General features: G+C 46.3%; 1 protein-coding gene across 1 annotated transcript in view; it reads left to right on the top strand.

Annotated features, from left to right (window-relative positions):
- XRN2 (5'-3' exoribonuclease 2) overlaps positions 1-12268 on the top strand; it is a 39110-nt gene that overhangs the window by 25232 nt on the left and 1610 nt on the right. Inside the window, exons 28-29 of the mRNA XM_071547581.1 lie at positions 4562-4622; positions 9691-9829. Coding sequence (XP_071403682.1) covers positions 4562-4622; positions 9691-9829 — 200 coding nt within the window. The remainder of the gene's footprint in view (positions 1-4561; positions 4623-9690; positions 9830-12268) is intronic.

Here is a 12268-nt window from a genome sequence, read left to right as displayed (position 1 = left end):
TTGAGAGTTCTGTCTCTTCACCTGTGATCAGGAGCTGTTTCTGTAATGGTGGGACTGAGATAGGAGGAAACTTGATTCAGCTGCCTAAGAAGGTACTTCAAAATAAGAAGTTCTCACTGTCCAGCTGAATTCTTACAATATGAAATTTTGCAAGTGTGGGACATTTGAAGAGCTGACACAGATGAAATTTGAACTCCAGAGCTTTGTCCCATCTAGACCAGTTACTGCCCAGTGAAGCTCTTACCCTTTTTGTACTTCAGTGGCATCTTTGCTGCATATCAGACAGTGAATAAATAATATCAGTGGCCACTGATTGAAACTCAATGTCCAGTCCCAGAGCAGGTGAAGGGAAGTTGAGTGGTGAGTGAGTGCTGATTTCTTGTGTAAGGAACTGGATTGGTGTAAGTGGAGAGACCGATTGAATGGGAGCCTGGAGGGATTCACCTGGGTTAAAGGAAAAACTTTCTTTTTTAACAAGAAATCTGAGAAGGCTGAACTACCAGATAGGCATCATATTTTTGTATTCATCTCCAAAATCAGGTTTCTGTGATTTTGGGGAGAAAGTTTTCAGGAGTCCAGCACTCCCTGTACTGCAGTTCCTGTTGAGTCCTGGCACTTTGTGGGAAATGCTGATTTCAAAGCTGCTCTCTCTGTCTCCTGTGCATGGAGCTGATCCTGCCAAGGAAGTGCTTGCAGAGCTCTCATCCTCGTGGCACCCAAGCACCTGGTGCTGTGTGGGCAGCTCTGCACTCAAATACCCCCCAGTGCCATTGAAGTGTTCAAACTGAGGAGGCTGAATCCACCACTGGATGAGCAGTGCCAGTCCATCTGCTGCCCTTGGAAACACTGTCTGGTGGCTTCCTTTCATATGGGCCTTCCTCCCCACATCTCCTGCCCCTCCAACTCTCACAACCATCCCCTGTTGCTGTTCTGCAGCTGTGCCTGGCAAACCTGAAACCAATTGGTTGGGGTTTTTTTTCCTGTCATTGTGCCACTTCCCTGAATGCTGCTTTTTCCATGAGGCAGAGCTTGATGCTGTTCTGTTGGTGCAGCAGGAAGAGGTGCCAGGTGGACCTGCTGGTCCCTCATGGGGAGGACTGGGGAGGATCCTGTGCCAGGCACTGCTCTCTGGCACTCTGTTTTCGTGGAACTCTGCAGTGCAGCACACTGCAAATGTGTTCTTTGGCACTTCACTGGGTTGTGTTCCTCCTCCTCTTCTAACAACACTGAGCTGTCCTAGGAGATTAGTCTTAAACTCTAATTAACTTCTAATTCACACTGACTGTGGCGTGAAGTCTCTACAACTAATTATGGCAGTGCTTGACTTAGTGTTTGGAGATTGTCCTCCTTTCAGAGCCTTGGTATTTAGCTGAGGTCTGAGGGCAGCTCATGGTCATCAGTAGGAGGGATGCAGACAGGGTGAGGGATGCTCTTGCTCCCTGGAACTTCCCAAAAAACTCATCCTGCTGCCTGGCTCATGAGTAAGGCCCAGCCTACCTGGGACTGCCAGTCCTGAGTGAACCTTGTGTGTCTCAACTGCTCTTTGACCAAGCAGAGAGAGAGAATTGCCTAAACCCTTGTTAGAGGAACAGCTCCAGGTGTCATAGCCCAGAATTCCTGCTGGGATCAGCCCTTTGGATGTTCCTGCTGAAGGATATCTTTGTGTATGAGCCATACCCCAGCACTGCTCACCAGCTGTGTCCTTGTGAGAGAAACACTGTGGTGGCACAGCTGGACTGGGAATTGTCTGGAACCCAGACATTCCTGAAAAACTGGGGCTGATGTGGTTAAAATTCCCACATTTTGAGGGATCAATGCAGAGCAACTTTTCCTTTGCTGTATTGTGTGTTTCTGTATGAGGTGCTGTGAAATCAGCCCCAGGAAGGGCAATGTGGTCAGGCCAAGTGCCATCCTCCCCTCAAGAGCCTGCCGGGGGTGTTCCCTGCCCGTGCTCCCTGATTTGACTTGGACGTGCCAATTTTCACTTGATGAATAATTGTCTGTGCTGATAACTTGGGGAGTCAAGTGCAGTGTGGCAGGTTTGGTTTCTGCAGCACAGGACATCTGATTTATGACTTTCATTGCAGCCAGTAAACTTGTCAATTAGCTGCATGTGAAAAGTGATTTTGATTAGTGCAATCAGTAAACACAAAATCTTGTCTTTGATTGCCACCCTGATTAGATGAATTGTTACTTGAGGAGCTGCTAGAGAAGGCAGTTTCTTTGGCCTTATAGCTCTAGGAAATGCCTAAGTTTTGCAGCCTAAAGAAAATATTAATTGTCATTTCTTCTCTCATTTTGTAGTGCAATTCATTGCTCCAGGCTCTTTCCCTCAAAGATTGTTCTGCCAGCCATACAAATGAATAGTAATGAGGTGGATTTAAATGTTTTTATGATGATTTCATTAAACTCTCTCTTAAACTGTTCCTAGAGCTGCAAAGAGGTGTGGTTACAGCAGGAGAGTTGGGTCCCTTCTTGTTGACATGGAAAAGAAGGGTCTGGAAACATGATGAGCAGAACTCATTACTTTGAAGCTATTAGAAGCAGAGTCTAATATAAAATATAGATGTAAAATATAAATATAAAATATAAATGTAAAATATAGATATAAGATATAGATATAAATTATAGATGTAAAATATAAATATAAAATATAAATGTAAAATATAGATATAAGATATAGATGTAAAATATAAAATACCTTAGGGTATTTTTGATTGAGTGTAGTGACACTCTCAGGAAGTCCCAAACTGTAAATTTTATGGGTTATGGGGGTTTTTAGCAATTTTATTTTTGTACTTTTTTTTAAAGCTTGGGTTGAACACTGTGTGTTAATTGCTCATTTCCCTGAAAGCAGCATTGTGGGTTCTCTTGTATTGCTCTCCCCTTGTGATCCAAAGCAAACATGTGTGGGGTACAGCCTGTTGGTCCTTGTGAGTCACGGGCTGATCAGGAGGAAAATGCCACATGTCCATCTTCAGTCCTGGTCATGCTTTTTAGGCAGGTGTGGTTGGAATTTGGGTGGAAAATAGCCAATTCTACCTGCTGAGGAGCATCACTTGGTAATGGGGTGTGTGTCTGTGTGTGTATACAGATTGATAAATGGGTTTCTATATTGGTTGATGTGGTGGTGTGTATAGACGGAATGGTGTGTATAGATGTAATGTTTACTAAATAACTCTGTGTGGGATATAAATAATTGTGGGCTGGATTGGCTTTGCTCCAGTGGGAAGAGTGGAGCTGCTGGGGATGGGAATTTGTTCTGGGATCTCCCCAGTGGGGGCTGCCCACCCCGTCCCCTGCACACTCGAGAGGTCCCAACCAGAGCTGGGAGCAACGCACAGATCTCTGTATTTCATTTTCCCCTCCTCTCCTTTCCAATTCTGGCCAAGCTTCCGTGTCCCCAGCCCTTGGCAGTGCCCCAGGGTGTCCGTGTCCGGGTGGCTGTTCTCCAGCTGCTAGAACCAGCTGTTGGCATTAGGTGACACTTGAAGCCCATTGAAAGCCATCAAAGGTGTCAGTGAGAGGGAGCTTTGATTGGCGCCCGCTCTGAGCGCGGGGGCTGCCCGGGCGCTATTGAGGAGCCGCTGCTTTTATCCTGTTTACTGACCAGTTTATTTAGAAGGACAACAACCGTTTAATTGCGTGTCCTGTTAAAGCAATGTTGGTCCTGCCTCGGCTTTGTAAAGAGCTGGGTTGGGTGGAGGAGACAATGGAGAAGTGGGTGGTCTCCTGTGCTGCAGCGCTGGGGCTCTGGCCAAGGGTTTACCCCAAAAGGCTTAATTCAGTCTGATTCCATTATCTCACAGATCATTAATAGATTTTTATTGTTGTGTTATCATTGACTACGTTAACTCTTAAATGCACTTTTACTGTCTTTAGTGATTATATATTTCTATTTTAGATTATTGAATTCTTTACCTTTTGTATCCTAAATATACCTTTATTTAACATGAATAAAGTGGGACCGTTCACTTTGTTCCATGTTCCGGTCAGTCTTTTAGTTTCCTTTATGGAAAAACTTAGCCCAGTCAAAGGGAAACTGGCCAATTTCCCAAACTGGCCCAAACCCCCAATATTGTGACTAGTACATATTTGTGGCTCTCAAACCTGGTGTGTTGTGGTGATGACAAAGCAGGGGCTGTGTGTGTGTGTATCCATATTTTTAATGTAATGATGAATGTGCTTGGAAGAAATGTAAATATTAAATGTTTATGGTAGCAGACAAGGTTTTGCATCTTTAAAAATTCAAGAGGAGACACCTATGAAGAGTCCAAGCACTAACCAGAGCTAATTGTAGCAATTAAAATTCATTATTCTTATCACCTGAAGCGTATTGGACATACTTAAACCAAAAAAAGTTGCCTTTTATCAGTTCCCAGCAGGGCTCTGTCCAAATCAGCAGTAGGAACTGATGGCTTGGAGTGTGTTTGTGGCATATCCAGTCCGAGCTTTTCTGTTTGGCTTTCTAAAAGCTGCTCTGGGGCACACACAGGAGTGGGATACAGCTCTTGAATTACACTTGCTCTTTCTTACTTTACAATTCTGTTTTCCCCTCTAGATCTTCGACCCCAGGAGTCCTGGCGAGGCCCCACGCCCTTGTTCCAGCAGACACCACAGAGGTAAGGCCGGAGGGGTGGCAGCTCCGAGCCCAGGAGGGTGGATTTGGTTCTGCCAGGCTTCCCAACGTTTGTTTTTCCCTTCTTTGTTTTGAACATTGCTGTTTAAATTTGTTGAAATCACACTCTGCTGCAGGTTTTTTAAGTTAATTAATGTCCATGATTTATTTATGTTTTGAGAGCACACTACGTGGTGCTCATCCTTTAAAAGGCTCGAGTACTTTGAATTAAAAAAAAGAAGGCAAAAACACTTTCCATTAAAACTCAGGCTTCAAAATTAACTTTACTGTTGGTGCTTTGGTACCGTTCTTGGTTCTTTGGCCTTTATCTTATTGAAGCTTTTGAGATACCATGAAATTGAACACAGAGAGCTTAAAACTGCATTAGATTTTGGACAGGCTAAACAAATTTCTTTTTAGGAGGGCTGTGGAGCTTAATGAGGCATAACTAATGGTGTTCCACTTTTATCATTTCTGTGCTGCAGCCGCGGCATTAGGACAGACCAGCCATTGATTCTTGCTACAAACCTCTTGAAGTCCTAATCAGCTTCTTTGGTACAAGTTTTTCAGGGCTGACAAGCCCATTGTAGGGCAGTGTCACTGTAGGTCAGTAGTTATTAGTTGCCACTGAAAACAGTTTCTTTAACTACTTAAGGCTGAACTGAATTAAATGCAGAAGGGACTCAGGGAAGGATTATGGAATCTGCAGTCCAATAAGTGCCATCGAATAGAAGGAATGTGACATGGTTTGATAATCAGGGATGTTTTACATGCGTTCCTTCATTGATGGCTTGTATGTCCTTCAGTGGGGGGACTCAATAAACCCAGGGTACCTGTGGCAGCTATGAATAATGATATTTATTTATGTTTATGGAGGAACAGGAGAGGATGTAAGAGATGGTTCTGCTCTGAGGCACAGATTTTTTTCCCTTGGTTTTGTTTGCAAATGTTCACCATTGAAAAATACAGGCTTTGGGAGAATTTACTGAGCTCTCTGCAGTCACTTTCCATGGCAACCATTTTGATCCCCACTGAACTAAGTCTGGCTCCCTTGTCCTGTGCCTCATCCATGTGCAATATTGTGAGGCAAGATTCGTTTATAATGCAAACTTTAATATTACTTGGTCCCTGGGAGTTGCTATTCCCACACCTTAATTAAATCCAATATATGTAGTAATATTTTGTGAAGGATTGCTGCAGGTCTGTTACTTGATGTTGCTTCTCTTTGTTACATTTTTGATGGTTTATGAAAATCTGCAACTTGTCAGTGCTGAGGATAAGTAATTTTGCTGCGTGCCTGGAAGGTTTTGGATTTGGGAAGCAGATCAAACATGCTCAGGGCTGATGTTGAGTTAGTTGCCCTGCAGAGACAAGCACAGAGACTTAAGCAGAAGGTTAAACACAGGGAGACTCAGTGCAGGAAATAATGTCTGAACCTGTTGAATTGACCCCCTCAAGGGGTTTTGAGTTTCCCAGTTCATTCCCTGGGAGGTGCTGGTTTCCCAAACCATTTACCCCAAGGCTCTTCCCACTTGAGCTGCAGCTTCAGGTGCTCCAGGAGCAACGAGGTGCCAGGGGGAGAGCAGCCAGGGGTGTCTGTTCTGTCACCTCTGTTCCCAGGAATAGTCACTGGGGAGAGGCCAGCCCTGCTCCAGCCCAGTGGATGGAGTGAGTTGGCAGGAGGTTGTGATACCCTTGATTTACAGCATCAAGTGAGGGATGAGCAGGGAGTGCTGTCCCTGCTGCCAGGAAAGCTGGGAACCTTGGTGCTGTTTCAGGGATGGAGTGTTGCAGGAAGGCTAAAGTAGCTCTTGCTTCCCAGGCCTGTGGGCAAAGAAACCCCCAAGAGTGTAAAGCTGCTTCTCCCTAACCCAGCAGATCCTGTTTACTATGCAGGATTCCTCACCTTTAAATCCAGTGCCACAGTGGGAGCAGCAGGTAAAGTGAAGGGGGGGAGTTGCCCCTGAAGGACACCTGCAACAGGGATAGGTGTCCTTCCCCCTGTCCTGGCATTCCTGGGCGCTGCAGAGGTTGTTTCATGCCCTTGATCTGGTTCAGAGTTGATAGAGATGTTTGCTGCCTGGCTGATGGAAATGCAGCGAAATGATTTGTTTAACCTGCTCCTAGAAGAGATTTCCAAAGAGGCAGAGCTTGGATCACAGACCTGTTTTACTGTGAGATGTCTCCTGGAGCTGTTTCAGCTGTCCTGGGTGAATATGCTTCAGTTGAATCGTGAGTTGGTGTAACTCTGGATGGTGATTTGAATAATTCTGCCAGTGTGAGCTCCTGGGATGTTTCAAGTGGCACAGTTCTTTTTTGGCTACAGCTTTGCTGTGTACAAATCTCCCCCCTCACCAATTAATAGATGCACCAGATGAACACAAAGTCAAGTGCTGTGAGTCCTATAATTTCCATATTTCTGTTTACAGGATGAAAATCTAATTTATTTTTTTAATAATACATAGTTCTGTGGATTAAGAACAGGCTTTAAGAACGGAAAATGCATTGCAGACTTTTTTCCAGGTTTATCCTTTAGAATCCATAGTCATTGTGACTGAAAATCACCAATTTCACTCTTTCAGATGGCCTTGAGCAAAAAGGGCCCAACATAACAGTGATGTTGCTGTGTTTAATTTGTTAAATTCCTAACTTTCCACTAAGCAGCACTTAAAAATAAAAAGTTTAAACTCTGTGCCAGATACAAATTAATGACAAATGAAATTTGTGTCAAGCTTTCCCATTCCAGGCATGGAGCAAGTGCTGCCCTGTGACCCTCAGTTGTGTTTATCACCAGCACTTGTTACAGGGACAGGATGATTTTTAATGAAAGCCCAAGAGCTGAGGCTATATAGGTAATTCCCAGTACCTTTCCTTAAGGCTGAGCAGTATATTCATCCTGGAGTCTGCTGTTTTCTAGGAATCATGAAGGGGGGAAAAAAGTTAGTACTCAAAATACTTAATCAAAAGGAATAAGTATGAATAAATTCAAAGTAAACTTAGAATACTGGGTTTGAGTGTTTAGTCCCTGCAGGTGTGATGTGCTATAACTTTAACTACAGCTTTGCTCTTTCTGAGGTAGGGTTTGGGTAACTGCATTTCTGCAGTGGAAAGCACAGCACACAGCTCAGTATCACCACTTACCACTTGTGCATGTCTGTTTTGAGTTCATGTATTGCACATCTTATTCACCAACTGCATATTTATCTCAGGTAGGATTCATTTTCCTAAACAGGAATCAAGGTGTTTCTGGAGATGGCAGGAGTTCCTTATGCCTTCCTAAAATCCAGGCAGGTCTTACTCTGACTAGGTGGAACAGTATCTTTGAAGGCTTTGCTGTGAAACCAAAAGGAGTTTGCGTCCAAAACCACACCACCTTCACATCCAAAATCCCTGTTTTCATCCATTTAATCTTACCTTTACCTGTCTGGATTCCAACTTTGCCTGTGCTCCAGCTGGTGGAATGTGTGTTTAAAGTCCTTGCCCTCCTAAAGCTCCCTTTGCCTGGTGTTGTGCAGCTGGATGTGAATCCTACAGTCACAACTCCTCCCTGAGCTCCAGGGATGTTTGAGGGTCTGGCCAGGACAGTCTCAGCTCCTCCCTGAGCTCCAGGGGTGTTTGGGGGTCTGGCCAGGACAGTCACAGCTCCTCCCTGAGCTCCAGGGATGTTTGGGGGTCTGGCTAGGACAGTCACAGCTCCTCCCTGAGCTCCAGGGATGTTTGGGGGTCTGGCCAGGACAGTCTCAGCTCCTCCCTGAGCTCCGGGGATGTTTGAGGGTCTGGGCAGGACAGTCTCAGCTCCTCCCTGAGCTCCGGGGATGTTTGAGGGTCTGGGCAGGACAGTCTCAGCTCCTCCCTGAGCTCCAGGGGTGTTTGAGGGTCTGGGCAGGACAGTCACAGCTCCTCCGCAAGCTCTTGGGGGTGTCTAAGGGTCTGCCTGCCTCTGGGGAGGGTCTCCAGGGCTGAAATCCATCATATCTGGGCTCCCTGCTCCCTGCTATCCCCATGTCCCAGCAGGTGACTCTGGGGTGCAGTGCTCCTGCTCCCTGCTGTCCCCATGTCCCCCCAGCTGGCCCTGCTCTGCTGTACCAACTCCCTCATCATGAGGGGTCAGGAAGGATTAACTGTCTCCACTATCCCTGTTTTTCCTTCACAACATCCTATTGTCCTGCAGAGCCCGTGAATTCTGCAAGGCCTGGTCCCTCACCCATGCTCAGCTTTAACGATAAGATCATGGCTGTAGCATTTTTGTAAATATTTTTAATCAGACAATATTTGACGTGTTATACCTGTTGCTTCATAATTGTAATGCCAGAATAGGTACTTGAAGGCAATGAAAACATTTCTTGCTGTTGGTAATCTGGGATGGCAAACTGGGTTATAATGGATGTTGGATCTGCTTTCCCATATAAACTGTACACCAAATGTCAGTCAGCCCGTGCCAATTAGTGCTTATGTTGCTAGGTCACCGTGGTCAATTGAAAACAGCATCAATAGAACTTGAAAAGGTTTCTTCCCGATCAGACCTCCTGACATATTGAGCAGAATAATGGATGGGAAAAAGCAGCCAAGGCCCCTACCCTAGATTCCGAATACTCGCCGTAAGAATTCATTTGCAACCTGCAATTAACTGGGAAGAATGGGCTCCCAGAAGGAGTCTGGGTGCTCAGAAAAGAAAGCCCCTGGCTCCTGTGTGGCACATGTTTACCCATGGGATGGTGGGGATGGCTTGGCTGACGTGGGGACAGCGGGGCTGGTTTGGTTCAGGGGGAGGCGGCAAAGCTGCCCCCTAAATACAGCGTGGGCAGAGGCTTTCCAGGGAATTGAAATATCCCTGGTTTGTGAAGTGGATTTTACTGCTTGTGGCAGTACCTGGTTGTGCAGCCTCGAGCTGTGATGGAGGAACAGTGAGCAGAGGTGGCCTTTGGGATGGTCCCTCTCTAACCCTTCCTTGTCCACAGTCCCGCTGCAGGCATGGCTGGGTGGGACCATGTTCAGCTCTGGCACAAATCCAGGTTTGGGGGTGTGCTGTGGGACTCTGTAAGGTTACACTGCAGTGTCTTTTCCTCCCCCAGAAACGCTGGAGCTGCTCCTCTCCTTGCCTGGAACCGCATGCTGCCATCCCCAAATCAGTTCCAGCCGGCGCCGTACCAGGGGCTGGGCCCGATGGGATACCCACAGAGACCCGAGGATCGCATGGACAGGGGCAGGCAGGTAGGAACCCCTTCTGTCCTCCACCCCAGAGAGGCTTCCCTTTCGTGGGGCTGTGGAGAGGGAGTGGGGATGGGGAAGGCATTCCTGAGCTGGTGTCAGTGTGTCACAGTGAGAGCAGGGACAGGTGACTTCCCAGCCTTGTCCAGCCCCCTGGGTGTGCCCCTGGCACAAAGCCCATGCTGGGACTGCACCACCACCATTGCCCATGAGCACAGAGCAAAGTGCTCCCGAGTCACACACCTCTTGCAGCCTGAGGAGACATCACCTGGAGGCAAGTATTCCAACCAGCCTTCCTCCTCTGTAAGGAACTGTTCAGCTACACCTTTTGGGGACAGAAGGGTTTCACCCCAGCGTGTTTTAAATGCACATTCTTATGACTTCCTGAATTTTTCCTCTCAAGTGTTCATTGGCTTTCTCTTAGCTGAAAAACTACTTAATGCAAATGTAGCCCAAGGAATAAACATGTCTGGGAAAGGACATGTGAAAATAACCCTGTGTGGTTAAATGGAAACAAGGGGATGTGATGGGGAAACCTCATCTCCAAAATTATAGGTGACTTTATCAACAGTTCATGAAAATGCCACAGAGTGAAAATGCTGCTTGAAAGTAGCAGGTGACTTTGCTTAGGGAATTTCTGGGGGGAATGTTCCCAGTAAAACACGATCTGTATATACTCTTGTTTCAGATCTGAGGGTTTCCAGCTCTATATAGTGATTTAACATAAATTTCAGATATCTAGATTAAACTCTTAGTTCTGTTGCTGTTTGGGGGAGTCAGAACTGTGGGAATGTTACTGCCCAGTACTGGGGAGGAGGAGGGCTCAGCTGCTGGGTGACTGCACTGTTTCCCAACATTTTATCTGGAAACTGAGGCATGAACTGTTGGAAATGTGCCTCCTTCTGTGACCTGGCTCAGCTCAGGACAAGTCTCTTTTTAGTCACCCCTAGTTCTTCTTTTCTCCCTCCCAGCCTGCCCACCTCCCCAGTACAGACATGTGTGACATGGCACAGCACAGGGAGGGCAATACTGGTTCAAATCCTGCCAGCACTGGGTTTGACTGGGAGCAGAACTCCATAGCCTGGGTTGTGATCACTCTGGGCTTACTGGGGAAACAGAGGAGCTTGAACCTTTGCACAACTAGGCCCCATTGGTGGTGTATTTTAAATTTGGATTAGGTGTATTTGTAGGATCAGTTTGCAAAGTCTTTTGGGATGTGTTACATAGATTTACCCAAAACACCAGAGCCAGAGGAAAAAATGCCTGATTGTTCTAATCCCTAACAGGGGCTGCTGTGATAATGTAGAAAAATCAGTGGAGGATCTCTGTGCCAGTGGAGTCTGGGCAGTGTTTAGTTAGGCTTGCAAAAGTCTGCCTGCCTTGGCAGCCTCTGCTCTGCCCTTCATCCTGGGCAGTGTGGGTGGATATGTTTGCTAAAGGCATCTCTGCTTCAGGTGGTTCATTCTCAGCCTTAAATCTGGGTGCCCAACAGCTGCAGCTGGTGAGCAGAAATAGTCTTCCAGAAGGGTTGTGGAGGGCATCCCTGGTTGGTTCCCTCCTGGAAGGCTTGGACCCTCCTGGCATCCTCAGCCTGGGTCATATTTTGGTCTTGTCCAAACCAGAATTCCCCTGGCACTGGCACGGACCCATCTGCTGGTGCAGGAAATGTTAGAACCGGGTGGTGACAACCCTTTTATTGATATTCACATACACGATGGGTATTACGGACAAATCTTTCAGCTCCAGTATATTTACTTCCTTAAAAATTCCCTTTGCAGTGTGTTGTTTTCCAGCTGTTTTTATCTCCCTTTAAATTTTTGTTGCCTTTTCTTTTTGTTGTTGTTTTTAATGAACTTTCAGATGTCATTATTTCCTCGGGGCTGGAGTGAAATGAGAAGGTACCTGAAAGGCTTTAGGGTGCCAACCCAATCATTGAATCCGGCCTTGCTGCCTGAAAATTTCAAAGCTTTAAAGCCTTGAAAAGGGATTCAAGTGGAAGTGGTGACACGTAGCAGCATAAATAATTATCTTTGGGCCCTTTCACCCCTGAATTCTTTTTTTACAGCGTACAGAACATGGTCTGAAGAGGTTAATAAACGCGCTGCCGCAAAGTGCTTACAAAATTAATGCAGCTGCCATGGATCCGGGGGGCTCTGTGGGAGTGGGGGTTGTTTGGGGCCTTCCAGCTCTCCCAGAAAATGAAAGAATAAACTTGGTGTGGTGCAGGTGTTGGACATTTTTGTTTCAGTCTGTAGCAACACACAACGGAGCGCCCGGATCAGTGTCTGGTGCAGCTCTCCCAGACCTCTGCATTGTCCTTCTTCACGGGGATTGCTGATGGTTTTCAAGGATTTTTTTAAGGGATAGGGTCAACTTGTTTCCTTTTTTAATTGCTTGCAATGAAACCTGCAGACAAACCCCCAAGGTTCCCTCCCCGGCAGG

Source organism: Pithys albifrons, chromosome 2 (genome assembly GCF_047495875.1).
Source record: "Pithys albifrons albifrons isolate INPA30051 chromosome 2, PitAlb_v1, whole genome shotgun sequence".
NCBI classification, from domain to species: domain Eukaryota; kingdom Metazoa; phylum Chordata; class Aves; order Passeriformes; family Thamnophilidae; genus Pithys; species Pithys albifrons.
The sequence above is the reverse complement of the archived record's forward strand: the minus strand, read 5'-3'. Positions and strand labels throughout refer to the sequence as shown.